The sequence below is a fragment of the Ambystoma mexicanum genome, chromosome 2q (genome assembly GCF_040938575.1).
Source record: "Ambystoma mexicanum isolate Mex_15411 chromosome 2q, UKY_AmexF1_1, whole genome shotgun sequence".
Taxonomy (NCBI): Eukaryota; Metazoa; Chordata; class Amphibia; order Caudata; family Ambystomatidae; genus Ambystoma; species Ambystoma mexicanum.
Window position 1 is genome coordinate 338,680,927 of NC_090924.1, and position 20,848 is coordinate 338,701,774.

The 20,848-nt window shown below is 44.3% G+C and overlaps 1 protein-coding gene across 2 annotated transcripts in view; it reads right to left on the minus strand.

Annotated features, from left to right (window-relative positions):
• Positions 1–2,155: 2,155 nt before the first annotated feature.
• LOC138569399 (hexosaminidase D-like) overlaps positions 2,156–20,848 on the minus strand; it is a 644,991-nt gene continuing 626,298 nt past the window's right edge. For both annotated transcript variants that reach the window (XM_069647343.1, XM_069647344.1), the window contains one exon: positions 2,156–4,480. In XM_069647343.1, coding sequence (XP_069503444.1) covers positions 4,285–4,480 — 196 coding nt within the window. In that variant the 3' untranslated portion in view covers positions 2,156–4,284. The remainder of the gene's footprint in view (positions 4,481–20,848) is intronic.

A 20,848-nucleotide genomic window follows, 5' to 3' on the forward strand; every position in this document is an offset into this window, starting at 1 on the left:
CAGGTGATCCAGGATGCTGGCAGGCATGGCAGAAGTCAGGATGCAGGAGCAGACACGGTGAGCGTCCAGCTGCTAGATGCAGAACATGGCGAAGCACGTGTGGCTGTTCGGGTGGGGTTTAAATAGCCTTGGAAGAAGTTCCAGGTATGTATCCTTCCTCCAATCAGGTATGTATCCTTCCCCGACCACGCCCGGATGGTAAATTAGTCCCACAGGTAAAGTAGTTCCTTTCAGGCCTCAAGGAGGCCGGCCTCCTGCAGCATGGTCTGCATCAGGTAAGTGCACCCAAGCACTCTCATAATGAGCCTGGCGCCTATGGCGCCAGGACTGATGTCTTTTATGAGCCTGGCGCCATAGGCGCCAGGACACTGTCCAAAGGGCCCCTATATGGGGTTGCTGGGTCCTTCCTTGGGCACTGGATGTCCGCTTTCGGGGACGCAGGGCTTGAACCGGCTCCCCGGGAGCGGGCATCATGACACCTACTCAAAGAGCCAGGGTTGTATTAGGTTCCAAGAGGGGGGGTCAAGGAACTAAGGGCTGTGATGGGCAGGGAAACGGGGGAATATTCTGTTTAGTGCTTCTGATGCCTGCATCAAAGAGCAGGTGGTGGAACCTATCGTCTCCCCTGTCCTATCACCCAGCCTATAAGGTGGGACTCCATCACACATGCCATTGCTCAAGTGAGCCGATTTCCCAGATTTACAGGGTGAGTTAGATGAGAACTCATACAAAAGTAGCACCATATTGCAGACAGAATATAGATTCTGTTTGCCAAATCCCCACTGGGTTCCACAGAATGTCAGTTTAACATGCCTTTATTTTCAGTCCTCATCTTCACTCAGAAAACTGACAGCACACAGTCCCACAATTACCACTATACATCTAGGGCAATATTTGCAAATAGACAGATTTATTCTATGCAGTATTTCCGGTGTACAATAAAAGAAATATATTCTATGATGGTTTTATCCCAATATCAACTTATATTTGGTGATATTATATCTGTTCCACCCGCGTTTCCTGTTTAACAATACCTATTGCACCTGTGGCGGATCCTCGAGTTAGCCCTCTTCACTATAAGAGCTTACTCATTCGATATGTCATCCCCATACCTAATTTTCCACTGAGCAGGGTTTCGAGTACCATATGGTTTTCATATAGCTGAAGATGTCCCTTTCTAAACAAATAACTAGGATCCTCGAGTTAGCTCTCTTGACTATAAGAGATTACTCATTCGAGATGTCATCCCCATACCTAATTTTCCGCTGAGCAGGGTTTAGAGTACCATATGGTTCTCCATATAGATGGAGATGTCCCTTTCTTAAAAAAAAAAACAGGTCATTGTAAATACTTCAAAAACATTTTGCGTTCAAAAGAAATTCGCTTTGCAATTGATCAAATTACTTTGTTATGCCAAAACATCAAAATTGTGTAAAACATGAGATCCCTTCTTGGGCTTCTAATTCCGAGTACATATCTTATTAAGGATTTGCAAGATCTGACGGATTGAACTAAATTAAAGTCTAACATCAAATTAGTAGATGTTTGAGACCCTAGCCAAATTGATGGCGAGTTATAATTAAATCAATAACCTAGGCACATTTTAGATCCATTTTATGGTTGACTGTAATCCTATTAAATTTACTTAAGAAACCGATTCCTTTTAATGGGTAGATCGCCAATAACAAAATAGTGCAGTCAAAGCCCCCTGAGTAATCTGTTTTTATTAGTCTGTAATAGACTGCACATCTTGGGACAGGTGGGGGTAATACAATAGTATAAACTGGACCATTCCTCCTCCTTCCACTGCTCATTGGTACTTTCTGTTTCCAAATAATAGGTACCTGATCCAATTTCATTTCTTTAGAAAAACAACTATGCATGACTATTTAAAAAACCTGGAATAATAATCAATAGTTAGAGCAAGCAAAAGCATGTGTTCTTTCTCAGTAAATGGCACAATGGAAACAAGTCACGAACAAGACTGGAGAATATTTTTCAACTGAAATCCCACCTTCTGAAGGGTGTAAAGCACCACAGTACAAAGCATGTGAATTTTGTCATGCCTCATAATCAAATAAATCTCCAAGTCTTAACTAAATGAAAGCAGTGAAGTGCCTAATAACTGTAAAAAAAATGTGAGCAGTGTCTTCCATTCTTTTAAAATCCAACAGGTTTTATTTGTAAAGAGAACAGAGTAATTATTACAACAGCTAGTAGTTTGACGGACTTCCATGCAACTTTTCCTGTTGACTCTCTCCAGTTTTTCCACCAATCCAGGGGTTTGTAACCTGTGGCTCTCCAGATGTTTTGGACTAAGGCTCCCATGATCCCTCAACACTGAATATTCTGGATACAGCTGAGAGGGGTTTAAGCCAAAAACACCCCTGCTCTAACTTTCCTGAGTTGTTTTTGTGAACTTCCCTGAGTTTTGCTTTGGCATCAACCTATGCCCCTGCAACAGCTTTACAAAAGTGGTCTGCGCGGCCCACCCAAGCTGCTCTTCTGAATGTTACAGACCTTTTCAGTTTGGGAAGAGCAGTCCGATTTGCATAACAAGGTAGACCCAAAAATGCTTATGATTGCTCAACTAATTTCAAGTGGGACAAGAAGGATAGGCATCACTACATCCCTAATCTCAGCCCAGACTGACACAAATTTGTACATGCAAAGACTGACTCAAGTTGGCAGCTATGCCTATATAATACTGCTGCTCACTCCGAAGTGTGAGTGGCTTAGGATAATTCCCATGCACCCACCACATAACAGGACAAATCATGCATTATACCGTTGTTCATTACTGCACAGGTAGCTGTGCAGTAATGAGCAGCGGTTTCCTGCAACAGTATGCTTTGTCCCATACACTTGTCCAGTATAGACTGGCAAAGAAGAATCCTTGCCACAACTTGAAAGTGGAAGCATGCTGTCTGGTCATCCTGTGATGGGGCGCTGTAGGAACCCTTGCTCTTTCAAAGAGCTCCTAAGGGAAGCTGTCAGGTTGGCTGTAGACACTGAATCCCTCAGACCCTCTGCCTGCCTAAAAGGCCATGAACCAATAGCCCCTTTGCAAATGCTGATTACAGGGACCCACCTGCAAATTCATGATCTGCATGTTCCGCCTGCATTGCTTTGAGCTTGGCTTCCGAAATCCCTATCATGACTATTCCCAGGTGAGGGATGCTGTCCATCGCTCCATAGTCATTTGGATGTGGTGGCACATTATCTATTATGGTACAGAGGTGGGGTGCAGGGGGTTGAACTATGGTAAGGGCAGATGAAGGAGGCTGCATAATGGACCACGTTGTACATCTGTCACAGATCAGAAACTGTCTGCTCCCCTAAAACAGAGCCATATTGATAAACATTAACTAACACAATAATCTTTACATTCAGGTAAAGGGATCATATCTTCTAATCTAAATGTTAACAGGTGACCGGGCAGCTGACCGACGCTAAAGGATCCACTGTGGAAACTCTTTTATTATCAAATATGGAATTACCTAGGGCGAGTGGTACTATATTCCACCTGTGCAATCCTGAGTTACAGTTGATTAAACGATTTCTTGCTAAAGTGGAATGTATTTCTAGAAGGCATTAAAGGAGAGGCCTAGAAATATGAATAGAATGAACATTGAAACAGAAACATTTGCCTGGTAAACCTGCGTGGAGCTCCTCATCCTCTCAGTTCCAAATCGGAGGTTTGTCCCTATGCTCATCCCTACCACAGTAGATCTCTGTTGCAGAGCGATGACACAGTAGGCTCGCCTTTAGAAGGAACGCCAGACCCCACCGGTCCCAACAGATAGAATTTAAACCAAACTCTGCCGTTGGTGGCACTGCAGCGCACAGTTATACAACGGCAGAACTAGCTCGGGTCAACAGTCCTTTGCAGTGAGTCGATCACAAGCCAAGCAGGGCTCACGTTGCATGACTGTGCCGCCACACACTTTTTGAAGCTGTGGATTTTATCCACATGGCCACTTTAGACATTGCTTGCCAGAAGATGGTATAAAAGCGGGATACCCGAAAGTCTGAGATCCTTACTGAGCCTGTTGCATTCTGAGTAAACACTGAGTACGTCCAGAAGTGCCATGTTTTATAACCTAAATCTGAACTCCAGTTTAAAAACCAATTCTAAAACACCAGTTCCCCACCCCTGCTAGAGCAGAGCTCATGTGGTGCTGCGTCTCCTTCACCAAGGGTCCACAGGTTCCACTGTGGTGAAAGTGTCACAGTCACACAATCTCTGGCTTCCTGAATGTGTTTTTGCCACTGCCTGCTCCATTAAAGTCTCTTCAGAGAGGCCTTTGGCTGTGCATTAAGCTTGATGATTTCCTGGTAGTCCTTTACAAACTCCCGCAAGGGGTCCATGTAGGGGTTCACAAACTCCTCCATCCACTCCTCCACCGTGTCTGGGAAGTACACGGCCTCCAGCTGTTGGCGCAGCTGCTGGATCAAAGTCTCCAACTCTTCATGAGATCTAATGAAAAAAGCACAAAAACACAAAATGACTGTACATTCACGCACAAGTGTGGATACATATAAACTCAGGTTGAAAAAAAGGAGCAACCTATATGAACAACGGGGCAGCGCTGAAAGATAATGGAATAGCTGAAGATGTGGACAGCTGGAATAAATAATAGAAAAGGTGAATTGACCGGGAGGGCACCTGGAGCTGTGAGTAGTTGGTGTTTACATCAGAATGGGTGAATTGTTGGGGATGTGAATAGTTGGAGTGCATAGCTGAGATGTCCAGCTGGAGGAATAATTGTCAATAGCTGGAGTGGTGACTAGATAAAGCGATATCTAGTCCTCAGAGGGCTGAATAGTTTGCAAGGAGAATCAAAGAGGTATTGGCAAGGAATGCCACCCGGATTAATCGATTGGGTAGAAAACTAAAGAAACAGCAATCTGGAAATCTGATCAATTGGAAAGGTAATCAACTAAAGAGACCAGTATTTATGGAGAAGGTGAATATCAGGGAGGTAGAGGTTCAGGGATGAATTTGTGGAAAGGTGAATAGAGATGCAGGCCACTCAAAGAGTCCAAAGATCACTAGAGAAGTCACTAGGATGTATGACCACAGCTGTCGTGATACCACTTACCCTGTGGTGTGTCAAGTCTGGATCTAGCAGGCCTGAGTGTAACCTGCAACGAGGAGTACCTTATGTTCAAGCCCTATACTGCTGTCGTGAATGAAGACATTGAAAAGGACAAGCCAAGGTGCTGGTGACTTCGGCATGACACTGGCCAGCCCACCTCACTTGACTATGACCTCCATTCACCAGCACCTTAGGACTTGAAGGCGGGAGCATATTTGGGTTGGATAGAAATGTCTCTGTACGTGGAAGGCAAGAAGACATGGGAGTTCATTATGGGTGAGCCAGTCCGGAATAAATGCCGGTACCACCTGCTCTCGCATTTTTTCTGGATAGGCTCACTCTGAGTCTTACGGTAGGGACAGCGAACTAACGACAGGCCCCTACTGGCAGAGAATTGTCCCCATCATCTGCACTGTTATTAAATGTCCCGGTGATAGGGGAGGACTCCATGGAATGGGAACTTACCGCCATTGCTGGCACCCATAATATATCGCGTTAACACTGGGATATCGGGCGCCGGTAACAGTAAGGCGAGTCTGCCGGTAACACGACTGTAGCACCAGCGGGTTAACGGCAAACTCGTAATGAGGGCCATGGTCTGCAGAGTACATTCTGTCCAGGCCTAACTACTATGGTCTGGTGGGATAATGCATGTCCCAAAAAGACTTATCTTCAGGAAAATGCACAGACAGCTACGGTATGCAACCGGACACTAAGAAAATGTTTTAACACATTTTGAAGGCATTTAGCACCAAAACCTGGAAAAAGAAAAGTACAAGGTCATACATTCAACCATTAGAAACATGCTTGCATTAGACCCCTTTCTGGAACCAGTGGGCATTGTTTTGCAAATGCAAACACTGAAATAAAAAATGTATCGGTTGTTACAATAAATAAAAGACGTGTGGGTAACGATCAAGAGTGCAAATGTTGGGTGATGTCAAGTAAAATGCATTCTGGGGAGAGGCAGTAGGCAGAGGGCAGCGTAAAGAACAGTGTTCAAACTAAAAGGATACTAAGGTAAACAAAACTGAAACGGTGGGGAAGCCCATGGGGTCAGTGTTAATCATATGAAAAACAACTCCACGAAAAATGGAATGAGTCTAGGATACTTAAAGAAAAAGTACTGATTGCCAGTGATGGAAGTTGCTCACAAATGAAAGCCAAGGGGGAAGTAGCCAAGGTTTGGTTTGAGTAGCGTCCAGGGAAAAGGTGGAGGATACTTCACAGAGGCATGCGGAGGCTGCAAAACTGAAAGAATACATCGGGCAAAGCATACGCTCAAACAGTAGGGATGGAAGGAGTTCAGGAAGCTCTTGGCTCAGTGGAATGTGTGTGACAACTGGGAAAATGGCAGCATATGTTAACAAGCTCGGAAACTATGTGCTAGGATTTTAAGATCAAAAGCATATGTCCAAGCGGTTATAGAGTTCTATGTAACCCAACGCAGTGTGAGGGGTGGGCAGGAAACCTGCGGCTGAGTTTCCTGAGCTGTGCAATGATAATGACCCCATGAACACACTTCTCATATAATGCTGAAACCCCACTGAGGTATCCAGTAACTGTCCAACCCAGTGATACTTCTATTACTGACATGCCCATAACTGAAGGATGAGGCAGCCCCCTACAGCGGATGTACATCATTTTTCAGGTGTTACAATAACTCACGAGCTATCTTAGCAATTATTCATGACTCGTTCTGTAATGTAATTAATGTACATCACCATGTTTTCAGATGCGACATAAGATAGATTAAACCATGTCACAAAATGCACAAACAGAGGCGAGGCATGGAACATGTTCAGAAACATGTTTTTAATAGAGGGTTCTATACAAGACCAAACTAATTCCTCCAGGTAAAAAAATGTGCATAAAAGTAACTCAAATATGGTCAGGGTGCTTATGCGCAAATGAATGTGGAAGGGTCTCTTGGGAGGGTTCAAAAAGGTACAAAGTAAAGGGTTTGTCACAGATGGCCTCAAACACACATCAACTCTCGTAGACAGTTTTTATTGAAATGATTGTGAAGGGGGTCCCTATCGACGGTCCCTCCCTCATCTGCCCTGGGCAGATCACTCCCTAGCCCAGGCATCCCTCAGCACCAAGAAGATCACTAGAGTTTGGTAAAACCTACTATCTAGCAACTGCCTGGCTCGTCATGACGGCCTAAAGGTACACATCTTTTCAATCATATTTCCTCTGGGAACAATCTAGGTGAATCCTAAGCTGGGTCCAACAGTATGAATGTTGTCAAGCAAAGGGGCCTTCCAATTACTCAGGGCTCCGTCGGTCCTTTTTTACATACTCTTGTACTTCTCGCCCTGATGTTCTAGCCTTCCTCTCCCTTTCCTACACTGTCTCCCTTCTCCTCCTCACTCTACCCATCTCTCCCTTTTTCTATTCCTACTCTCCAGCACTCTCTGCTTCTGCTCTCCCTTCTCCACTCTCTATTCTCCCTTCTCCAAACTACTACTCTCCCCTCTACACCCCCGCTCTATTCTACTACTCTCCCCTCTCCATTCTACTATACTCCTCTCTTCATTACTCTCGCCTCTTCACACTATAGTAGTCTCCCCTCCCAAAACAACTCTCCCATCCCCACACTACAACTCTCCCCTCTCCACAGTCCAATTCTCCCCTCTCCATATTATTATTCTCCCCTCTTCACACTTCTACTCTACTCTCCGACAATACCTTCTCCCACATTCACCCTCCTTTCACTCTCCCAGACACCTTCCACTCAGTCATTAAACCCATACTCACCCTCTGATAGACTCACTCACTCACCTCGCAGGCACTCTAATACCCAAGCCACTTTCTCTCACCAACCAATAACCCACCTTGCACACTCTTTCAGCAATCCTCCTTCATGGTCCTCTACATCGCTGTTTCTCTGCTTGGTGTGTTGGTCCTCCTTCTCCTCCCTTGACCTTACACAAACTATCTGCACTGCCTTGATTTCGATGCCCCTTTGTATTCTCCCCTTCCTCTTATATGGTTCTCTTCCTCAGCTGGTTCCCCAAGTCCACTATTGGCTTGTTTCTGCACAGGGGTCGGGTTACAGGTATGCAAACACATACAACAGGCTTTAAGTCAGCCCCCTTTCCATACGTGTTCCGCCTGCATTTGGTTAGATATAGTCAATTTTAGAGTATGGATGTCTGTGGTGTTGGATAATGGCGGCTCTTTAAAGGTATACTCCCTTCCATGGTTCATGTCAGAACTACACAGAGCATATGGGGCCAGATTACAGAAAGGTTGCACTGGTGAAAGTGTAAAGTTGCACGGTATTAGCACTAGGGTAGAGTTTGCCCTGTCTTTAAAAACACTGGGACATAGAAGAAAACTATTTCACCATGACAAGTGCAGTTTGGCAGGGTATAAACACCAGGGCAACAATTGTCATCGTGCAATGGCCCCTGGATTGCCAGTTTGACATGCTCTGCGGTCCCACTAAAGGTAAAATCAAGCTTAAGTTTGTGTCATGAAGATGGATTGCTAGTTGGATGTGTGGATCATTCTGCAGTCTTGCAATTCCTCACTGGCTCTCTTTAGGTTGGGTTGCTTGTTCTTTCCTCTGCCGCCAGGCCTTCTTGGTGATGCAGTTCTGTGGGGAAAACAGAAAAATACTTTCCAGTATTGTGCACAACAGTTATGGGGCAAGAAAAGGTGGTACCTAGTTCAATTAAACAGGCACAGGTAGAAGGAACAGAGACTGGGCCCCTCCCAACTCCCTCATCCCGCCTATAGGGCAGGACAGGCTCTGAAAAACCCTGTGGTAGGCCTCCTGCTCCAGGTTGAGCGAAGTCCCCACTCCTTCTTGACAGGGTCAGTTCTCTGACCATATAACACACATCCAACCTTTCTCCCATGTCCTCCTCTTCCCCATGTCATCTAGCTACCAGGGGATCTCGGGAGAGTAATCTGCATGGAACTGCTTGAAGCCAGACCATTGTTCAAGCTTCACGGAATATGGCTACAGGGCCAAGTGCCATCTCACGATGCATGGCTTGGTGTCTTTGTTCGGAGCCATTCTCACCAAGCGGGCATGGTCCATGACAAGTTTAAATTGGCGGCAGATAGGTAATATCTGGGGCTGTGTATGGCTCACTTTATTTTCAGGCATTCCAATTCCACCACTGGATCATTTTTCTCATAAGGAAAGAGTTTTCAACTGGGTTTCTCTTCCCTGTAAAGGATCTGCGAGAGGACTGCTCCCAACCCTATTTAGGAGGCATCAATTTCTAGCAAAGATTATGTGTAGCAGTACAGCATGGGCAACACTAGGCTCTTAGAGATGATGTTATTTAATTTCTCGAACACTGTCTGGGCTCAGGTCACACTGTACAGGGTTGGAACGGGACTTGCACCTTCCTGGCAACCCCCGCATTCGTGACTGTCTCTGTATCCATACAGTTCCACTACCAGCACTTGCACTTACCCTTGCACTTGCCACCTGCTGGCCGTACTTTACTTATTGTTATTATTCTTTAATCCCATGCACTGAACTTTCTCCTCCCCAACTCCCTCGCACTTTCCCCCTTTCCCCTTCCCATGCACTTGCGCAATCTGAATGACACCTGACCTAGTAGGATCGCTGTCTGTCTTCCCTCTGTTCCCCCTCCCTTGCCTCATCGCGCCTTGAAACACTTGTGCATAGGCGCGTTAAAAATGCCATATCATATCATAAAGGGAGTTGCCAGTTCCGAACATTTTGTAATGCATCTTTAGTAGTATCCTACCAGGCCCAGAAAAGCTTGGATATGTTTCTTTGTTAGGGACCAGGGGACACTTTGAACAGCCTACACTTTGCTGTGTTGTGCAACATCAAAGCATTCCCCACTTGAAATCCGAGGTAGTTGATGGATGATAGTGCCAGGTGACACTTCACTGTATCGGCTAAGATTTTGGCCTTTCTCAGTTGATCACAGACTGGTGACAGGTGTTTTAAGGGATCCTTCCACGTCCTACTATATACAACGATCTCGTTTAACAAGGCCTCAGTGAAGGTTCAACACGGGGTCAGGATGGGATCCATTAATCACAGGGATGTAGTAGGTGCCCCATGGAGACCAAACGGGAGGACTGTGAATTGAAAGACTTTCAGATGGTGAAAAGGCTGTCTTTCATTTGGCATCTTCATCCAATACCCCTTAGTAAGATCCAGCATTGAAATTCATATCACTCCTCCTAGCGTTTCCACCAGTTAGTCTATCTGGGACATGGGGTATGCATTAAACTTAGAGATCTCATTTAATCTTTGAAAGCTGATACAAAACCTTCAGCTGTTATCGGGCTTGGGAACAAGTATGATCAGGGAGGACCACTCACTATAGGACCTTTCAGTTACACCTAGGTCCAGCATTTCCTTCAGCTCTTCCTTTGCGATTTTCTTCCTGGCCTCTGGTAGCTGGTATAGGTACAGTCTGATGATTCTTCAGAGTGGTGTTGGAATCTTGTGTACCACCCTTCATACTCATCCCAGCTTTGGGGAGAACACATCTGGGTAATTTTTTTTAATTTTATTTATTTGTTACTGTTGGTAAACCAACTTTTCAAATTATTATTCACAAAATTACATAAAAATAAAAACCACAGCTCTCAAGACATAAATATTCAGATTGTAGATTATTTAACAATTCTGGAACAGATTATCAAAGTAAAAAGTGTAATATATAAACAGTTTAAAAAAAAGAGAATTGATTATTTGTCAACAAATTCAATAAAAATGTCAATCGATCAGACAACCTCTCCTCTAACCAAATACGCCATCTGCAATGTATAACCAAAATGACTTAAGTCTTATGAGAACGGTTGATCATGACATTTATCCTGCAGTAATCACTGTTCACACTCTTCCGTTTAGCACATTACATCAGGAAATACCATATCCAAAAATTGCACAATTGCAATTTGTATTGTTATTCTCGGATTTGAAAACAATACATTTCATATTTGATCATAATCTAAATGACTCTGAACAATTAATTTCTTTCCAAAGCATTTTTTCCTTATGTCATTCAACGCAGTGCACTCAATTATGAGATGTTGTAAAGTTTCTCTGTGATCAGTAATTAGGCAGAACACATCCAGGTATCTTTTTTGCAATTCTCCCAATTTTTTGTGCCTAGACGTGGGGAGACCTGGTGGCAGGGTCACCCCATAATCTTAAATTAATAAGGCAGTCTTCCAGGTGTTGTATTCTTAGGGTGCTTGGTGCGTTGGGTAGTTATTCTCTTGCTAGGCATTCAGCTTCCTAACATGATAGACCTGGGATTGTTTTCTTCTATCAACCTGCTGGACTTTATAGGTGAGGCGACACAACATTGGTAATGATGTATGGCCCATGCCATGTAGCCAGTAGCTTGTGCTAAGTAGCAGGACCATGACGTTGTTCCCATCATGGAAGGTGCGCAGCTTGGTGTTTTTGTTGTACGCTTTCTCTTGGTGTGAGTGGGTTGCTTGAAGATGAGCCTTGAATAGCCATCATACCTTGTCAATGTATCCCCTGGTGTTTTGTACAATGGGGTGATCACTGTTCTGTCAACTCCCAGGCCCTTCCCACTCTTCTCACTTTATATTCAACATATCTCTTGGGGTTCGCCCATACACCAGCTCAAAAGGAGAGAAGCCTATGGATGATTGGGGCGTCTTTCTCACAATAACGAGAAATTATGGGGGAGTTCTTCAGAGTTTGGCTTTCAGCTTCGGAGACTAAATTCTTATTAGTTTGTTCCGGAAGAGTATCCATTCTCTAAGCTTCAGTAAACTCTGCTGAAGCAGGGCCAAGGACCTAGAAAGGACGGGTGTCTCCTCTCTATGCCTCTGTCAATTCTCCAAACCTAGAATCTGCTCCCTCAGTGGCTTCAAGATCTTCCACTTCTTCAAACCTTTGCACAAGAACTGGGCTATAGACTGAACAGGATTTATAACATAGGCGATATTTCCCAGGTTTAGGAGACCTACCTTCACCTTACCTCGGTACTCCCCATCAATGGCTCCAACTCCCACATCCATGCAGTGTTTATGGGCCAATACTGAATTGGGTGCAATCTGCCCAGAAGTCCCTTTGGGTACTTCCACCGTAAGACCAGTCCTGACAAGGGCCTTGTCGCAGGGCAGAGCTATCACCTCCTCATCTCCATACTGGTCACATTCCGCAGCCATGGGTGTTACTCTGGTGCGGAAACTGAGCCGTCATGCTACGTTACACTATGCTCAACATCTCTTTTGGCTGTTGGTGACCTCTGCATTGGGGTTTGGATGATACCACTTCTGCCACCACGCTTCACAGATTGCTTCAAGAACACATCAACTCTCAAAGACAGTTTAAGGGTTTTAATTGAAATTATTGTGAGGTGGCTCTCTATGGGCCAGGCCTCTCTTTCTCGTCTCCCCTGGGTGGCTCCCTGGATAGCCCAGGCATCCCCAAGCCCCAGGATGATGGTTATGGTCATTATTATAGTATTTATTGAGCACAGAGCTAGCTTCAAAAAGCAACAGAGCGCTTTACAGAGGTATACAAAAGTTCATTTGCATAACAGAGCGCTTTTCAGAGGTAACAACATAACAGATATACAGCGGGGGCAGGGTACAGAGGTGCAGAGAGGAGGGGTACAGCTGTACAGGGTGGCAGGGAGGAGAGGGGCAGACAACGTCTAGCGAGTCAGGTGGCACGGGGGCGGGATGGGTGAGCTATTGAGGAGGAGAGACTCCTTGAAGAGGTGGATCTTGAGTTCTTTTCTGAATTGCACAAGTGTGGGGGTGAGTCTGATGCTGACGGAGAGGAGGTTCAATAGTCTTGGGGTATAGCCAGAGAAGGCTTGTTTTCTGTTTCTTTCCTTTTCGCAGTGGCGGATTTCAAGTCTGCATGTGTTCTGGCTCCTGATGGTGCCCTGTCCACTGGGCATGAAGAGTTTCTCTGTGAGGTAGCTGGGTGACTCAAGTAACCAGTGAAGGTTGATGCAGGCTGGGGTGATGTGGTCGTATCTGCGTAGAGCCTGGATGATGTGTTCAGCCACGTATAGGACACTTCTCAGAGGCACAAGGGAGGACGGGAGGCCTTCCAGGAGGGCAGTGCCCTAATCCAGCTGGGATAGGACCAGTGCTTGAACAGTGGATCTAAAGTCGTCCTGAGGCAGGAAGGGCTTCATTTTCTTCAGGAGGGAGAACTGATTCCAAGCTGTCTGGAGTGTTCTTAGCTATGTGTGTCTTGAAGGAGTGGTGTTTGTCGATGTGGAACTCAATGGACTTGGTGCAGGAGTTGAGCCCAGGTTTGAAGCCCTCAGAGTTCATGGTTAATAGCCAGGTCTGTATATCTGGTGTTGTTGGTGAGGAGTAGGAATTCGGTCTTGGAGGGGCTGAGCCTCAAGTATGCACTGGACATCTTAGACCTGCTCAGCGAGAGGTAGGTTATGAGCCTGTGGGGATGTCCATGATGGAGTTGATATTGAGGTATAGTTGTGTGTCCTCAGCGTATTGGTGGATATTGTGTGTGGCTAGGAGGGCTCCCAGCACCTCCATGTATAGATTGAAGATCACGAGGGAGAGGGTCAAACCCTGCAGGACTCCACAGGTGACTGGTAGCATTGGCGATCTAGAGGAGTCCATCTACTGTCTAGCAGCTGCCTGCCTTGTTGTGATCACCTAAAGGAAAATGCCTTCACTATTTGACCTCCTATGGGAACAATATAGATGGATCCTAACCTAGTTCCCACAGTACGAATGTTTTCATGGAAATGTATCTTCCAAGCACCCAGGTCTCACTCTGTCCTTTTCGTACATGCTCTTGAACTCTTTACCCTGATGTTCTATCCTTCCTTTCCCATACTCTCTCCCATTTCTTGATTCCACTTCCCCCTTGTCTCCCCTTTTCTCTCTCTTTCTCTCACTGTCCCTCCAATGGTGTCTTTTTGGTGATTTACCATATATATTTATTGTATTGAGTATTTTTTGTCAAATGTTGTTTGTGAAAGATCAGTGTTTTGATCAAACAGAAACAAAAAATTAAAATTTAAAAAAGAAGATCTCTTTTCTACTCCTACTCTCCTGAGTGCACTGCTTCTGCACTCCCCTCTCTCCCCACACCTTTCCCTATAGTCAGCCTCCTTTCACTTTCCTAGTTAGCTTCTCAATCATGGGCATTAAACCTGTACTCTCCCTCCGTTAGTCTTACTCACTCCACTTGCACACCCTTTCAGCAACCCTCTTCCACAGTCATCTGCACTGTCCTTCTCCTGCTCAAACTGTTGGTCCTCCATCTCCTTTCACCAGACCTAAACAACCCACACCGCCTGGATTTCATGCCCCTTTTTATCCTCCTCTTCACCTTCCATTAGTTCTCTTCCTCAGTTAGTTCCCTGGCCCAACCACTGGCTTCTTTTTCCCCAGGATTTGAGTTATAGGTATGCAAACACAAATATAAGGCTTTAAGCCCTGCCCTCTTTTCGTACTCAGGTCTACCAGCATTTGGTAAGTGGTCTGCTCAAAGAATAGGTAATTTCAGAGTTTGCATGTCCACTGGCGTTGGAAAAGGGTGGCTCGTTAAAGGTATAGTCCATGTTAAGGTTTGTGTAAGGACTACACAGAGCGCCTGGACTGTCGGTTTGATATGCTGACTGCTCCATGGCCCCACTGAAGGTACAATCAAGTTTACAGTGTGTGTTATGCAGAGCATCTGGATTGCAGGTCTAATGTGCATATCAGTTCCTCCCCGAATCACTCTCTCGATCATTTGGGTGCCTTGCTCTTTCCTCCAACAATAGGCTGTCTGGGTGATGTGGTTCTGTGGGGAAAACAGGACGGGAAATTAATTTGAAACTACACGCATCTACGCTTGCTTAGTACCATAAAGCACAACGAATTCCGAGAGGACCGAGAGTGAACTTAGATCCAACTTTATGTAAGGATAATCCTGCCTTTGTGAAAAAGTGGCGGAAAATACTTAACAAGTGCTCATTAGATCTGATACTGCTCACGATAGAAGAACTAGCACACAACCTTGAAACCTTAGAAGAAGAAATCATAACTATTCAGAATAATCTAAAAACAGGACTAACTGGTGACCAACTGAAAAACACTTTAGAAGACATTAACCTAAAACTGGCAAAATACAAACAGGAATTGGAGGTCAAAAAAATCTGGAAATTTAGACGGGACACACAGGATTATCAACTGGACATTGTATACTCCTGGCAGGAGTACTACGGACAACGAAGATCGAGACCTTTCCAACCACGTCCACAACCAAAGAAGAATCCAAGTGCAGAACAAACATCCTCGGAAGACTCCAGCACCGAGTTAGACAACATTCAGAATCCAGAATCTGTGGAAGCACCGACAACATCCAGCATACCAACAATAGATAGGGATAGATCAGATTTTTTAGAAACAGACCCACAAGAAGGGGAAAGAAGAAAAAACGCACCAAGGAAGAAGACGGGACCAAAGAAAACTTAGTTATCAATATCTCTAGATACCACCTCTCTAAACTGGAATCAAAGGTCCTACAAAAAGGCCTCTCCTTTGTCCCTCAACACTCAAGTACACTTCTAAAAGAAAAAACTATTTTTTTTAAACTAATACGAAAAATGCGATTAAAAGTATTTTCAACTCCCATGAAGAAGAGGTTATGGAGCCCACAACAAAGTTCCTTGAACTAGCACCCAAAAGCGTGTTCAACCCACCTATACAGAACCACATACTTACAACCTTTGAAAAAAAGATTCTGGAAGACCTTAAGAAACTATCATATACCCACAAAAAACACAGCAACTTCTCTAAACATGAGAGTTTGATTCTTAAGAGATTACTGGACAACCAAGATATTATTTTCAAACCCGCAGACAAAGGGGACGAAGAGACCTACAGAGAAATCAATTTTGACCCGACAGAGAAAGTACGTACCTTAATCAGAGAGGTAGTAGATGAAGCATTGGAAAGAGGAGTCATTAGTGACAAAACATACAACTTCCTGTTGAAGGATCATCCAATTATGCCGGTCTTCTATATATTACCGAAAGTGCATAAAAGCCTAGAAAAACCACCTGGGAGACCTATCATTGCAGCAACAGTGAGCATCTTGGAACCGATAGCAAAATATCTAGACAAAGTCCTACAACCTTTGATACAAAATAGCCCCACTTACGTGAAGGACACTACTCACTTCCTCACACGGCTGAAGGACACTCAGTTTGTGAAAGGCAGAGACATACTATTTACCATGGACGTGACCTCATTGTACACTAACATCATACACAAGGATGGCCTGGAAGCAGTGGAATGGCTACTGTTAAATGCGGAAACATGCCTTGGAGATAGGCTTTTCATATTGACATTACTGAAACTGGTATTAACAAACAATTTCTTCAAATTTAAAGATAAACATTATTTGCAACTATCAGGAACAAGCATGGGCGCAGCAATGGCCCCTTGCTACGCTAATACCTTTATGTTACACCTCGAGACAGAACATGTACTTAACTGTCCCCGATGGCTAAGACACTTGTCAATATTTGTCCGTTACATAGACGATGTTTTTGGAATATGGACAGGTCCACCAGAGGAACTAGAGGAATTTTTCTCAATTATGAATATGAACAGACAGATTAAATTTACCACACAAACCAGTGACACAAAAATTAACTTTCTGGACGTACAGATCTACTGGGAGAGAGACCATCTGAATACAAGAATTTTCACAAAAACCACAGATAGGAACAGCCTCTTATTAGCCACACGTTTTCATCCTCAACAGACACTAGACAGTGTACCTTACAGTCAATTCCTAAGGTACAGGAGGAATATCTCTGGCACAGAGGAGTACAAACAACAATCGAAAACTCTAGAAGCTAAATTCCTCGAAAGAGGCTATAAACAGAGCACCATCAGCGGATTGGCAACCAAAGTGGAGACCATGGAAAGAGAGAGTCTTTTCGAGAGTAAAAACAAAAAAACTGAAGGACAGCTAGTATATGTAACTACGTACTCTACGCAAAGCAAGAAGATTAAAAGCATTATCAAGAAGAACTGGGCTATGCTTCAATTAAACCCACAACTACAAGAACTCTTTCCAGAAAATCCGATTTTCGCTTACAGAAACAGTAAATCCATACGCAACAGCCTGATAAAAGCTGAAATGACAGATGTACCGAAGACCAAGATACAGTATCGAGGCACTCAGCCGTGCCATAACTGCCAACATTGTAGCAATGTGATTACAGGCACATATAGTTCACATCCACATTCAGGGAAAAACATTGAACTTCAACACTCTTGTACTTGTGATGCCAGCAATGTAGTGTATCCATTGAAATGCCCATGCGGCCTCTATTATGTAGGAATTACCACTCGCAAAGTCAAAATTAGATGGACCGAACATAAATCCAACATTAGAACGCAGAACACAAAATCACCAGTGGCAGCACACTTTAAGGAACAGAAACACACCATTGCACAACTGAAATGTGTAATTTTGGAACAAGTCAAAGTAGCCTCTAGGGGCGGCAATTTACGGAATAAATTATTACAAAGAGAAATCTATTGGGTTGATAAGCTAGACACACTACACCCAAGAGGAATGAATTGTGATTTCGACTTGATGTGTTTTGTATGAACAGAATTGTATCACTCGAAGAACAAAACAAATAGAATGTGAGTGGAATCTCCAACAGATGCCTTATACCATCTAAGAGACTGATGTATTTAATCTGGAGACATGTGATGTTCAGTACAATTTGTGATTGCCCCAAAATCGCCTTCCATGAATATATAATACGCCTATTGTGATTATTCAAGATGACCTTTGTATAATGGGGCCACCCCACACAACTGGTAAACAGTATCCCTTTTAACTCCCTCGTATGCAAATTTGGTATGAGCAATAAGCGAAAGATGAGCTTAGAATGAAAACACAAAAAATCCGATAGCAGATGACCCAGGTGCTTTAGAGGAACGAAGGGTTACTTCCCAGCGTTCCGAAACCCCGGCACTTAGGGTCATAGAATTATGTATTTTACAGTCAGCGCTGTAATTGAGAAAGATAGTAGGCAAAACTTTTTAACCGGACAGTTGACAAGCGCTCGTGATCCATGATTACTTGTATTGGCCAAAATGTAGATTGTGACAAAATCGTAAGAATACAAACACAAACAGTTCCCATGACTACATGTGAGGAGCCCACACCAAGATGGCGGGCGCTATATTAGGATAGATGCATGCGCGCGGTCACCATAGTTACGAGAATACAACTTCGATGGTGACCGCCCGAGTCGCACGGCGAGAAGAACTCCGCGAGCAAGGTAAATAGCATTTATACGTTCCTGTAACCATCACCGGCTCATAGCAATACCCGTTCAGATGATATGTCGAATAAAGATAAAACTACATAAGTCACGAGCACTAATGAATAATCAGACGTCCTAGCTGGTCACGAGTACTTCTAAGCGTTGATATCCCGCCGCCCAGTAGACTCGAATACACGTGCGAGTTAACAGCTTGTGAAAATCATGCCACAAATTCACTGCATTGAAACAAACTCTATCTTTGTAGTATCTGGTAACATTTCCTGTGGGTGAATGACCAGCTACCCTCTGATACCATACCTACAAGGGAAAGAATACAATCGCCCTTGTGGTGAGTACTGACCTCCACACATACATAGAAATGAAAGCTGCACGTTGCACAGATGGAAACTTGTAAAAGTAATAATTAGCCATTATACTTATATGGTTATTACAGAGACATTACAAAGATACTTTAATTATGCCCATTTCTGTTTTATCTACAGAATGGATATTTGCCTAAGGAACAGAGTACTTGATGGCCCTGAAGATGAACTCTAATGAGTTTGAAACGCGTTGGCACTAATCCCCTTTAGAAATAACATCTTTTCAATTAACTTTTGGACTCTGGAAATATTTCCTATATTGAAAAAGACTATTTTGGATGGTTCATAAACGAAAGACACCGATTCATAGAACCCCATGAAGTTAATGGGGAATATGCAGACTGTTAACTACTCGACACAACTTGATACATTCTGTATGCTTGAATTGAAATTGTTATGTAATTTACGTGCATCTTGAATATGGTATACAATTGGAAGTCATAATTGCCAACAAAGCCGGTTAGGTTTTGTAATGAAAGCTTATTGTGACTCACTGGATTTAAATATGTATAATTTTTGAATGTGTGTAGAAATACGTATTTTGGATTTCTGAAACTGAAATAATTAAGATTTGAATATTGTGAATGACAATACAAGTAAATACACTTGAATTCCAAAAATATTACTTTACAAATAAGAAAGAAGATAAGAAGGGCACTGACCCTTGAGGAGTGCAGGAATGTTTCACCCCTTTGCAAACAAGGGGTAATTCTTTGCATTGTAATTACTTGGGATCTCTGTTGGTCTAGAGATTCTACACTCTCCTGCACCTGAAATAATCAGGTTCAATTGAACCGCAGAATTTATTGACATAAACAGGAATGTTAACTTAATTATTGGGTACACATAGACACGAATAAGTAGTGCACCTCTAACCCCCCTTCCTCGAAAACAGAAAGACTGCCAGGATTGTGCACAGCAGGTATGTGGCAAGAAAAGGTGGAACTTTATTTTAATTTTATTGTTTAAAGCACAGACCTTGCTCGAGACCAGTGGAGTGCTGTAAAGAGTATGGGTAGTCTTATGAAAACCAGGGTATCGTCACTGCCTCCATGGGGGGGAACCCCTTCCCATGGGGCCAGGGAGGTGAGGCTGCTACCTGATAGTCCCCCGGGGGTGGTGCTAAGTGGGTGGATCTCATGGCGAGGGAGAACCCCATTGAGAGTGGTGACCAACTTGGGAGAACACATTACCCTTTCCCCCCTCCCACCTTCCCTCTAAGCCCATCCCTCACTACATTACCTAAAACTCCTGTGTGTTATGGCAGCATATCCCAGTTAACAAATACTGGGACGAGGAAAAGGACGCAAGGAATGATAATCACCAAACGTGAGTGACAGCACGCGTTCTAGCTTGTGCCAGGACCCGATTGGCCCAGACTCATTCAAAGGCAGAGAGGCAGCAGGAGAATGGGGTCTTCGTTCTTGGTCCGGCGCAGACCACGAGAAGCTGCAGGTACACGGAGGCCGGCCAGAGAGAGAGGAGAACAGCGCATCCCACAGAGAACCGCACAGAGAAAGCTTGGCAACTGGGAAACAGACCGAAGCAGAGGCAAGCCACCTGCTGCGGAGCGGAGCCGCACGAGTGCAGGGAGACGGACGCCGAGCAGTGGAAGAAGCACATAGAGGTCTGGCAAGGACACTGGAAAGCCCAGGAACCTGCCGAAAGCCCTCTGTGGTACGCAAGACATCAGAGAGGGACGGCCCTGACCCTACAGTTAACAGGGTGGCTGATCCCAGGGTTTGAGAGATACATAAGGAGCAAAAGGTGAGGGGCAAGAGACATGAGAACCACGTGAAGGGGATCTGGGATCCAATTTTGAAAACTAAACAGCGAATTACAGACAATACAAACTTTGCCTATTTAAGACCAAACATTCACAGACATTGGCAGGAGAGTAAAACAAGGCTGTGAGGGACAGAGAACTGTGAAAACAACCAACTGAAGGCGGTCAGAGACCCATACTGGTGGAACAACCCCCTGGGCATCACAAGCGGAACAGAAGCTTTGTGGATGCAAGAAAGTATTACAGACCTAGGCAGGAGAGTGAAACAAGGTTTTGGTCGGGAGAAGAGGAGAG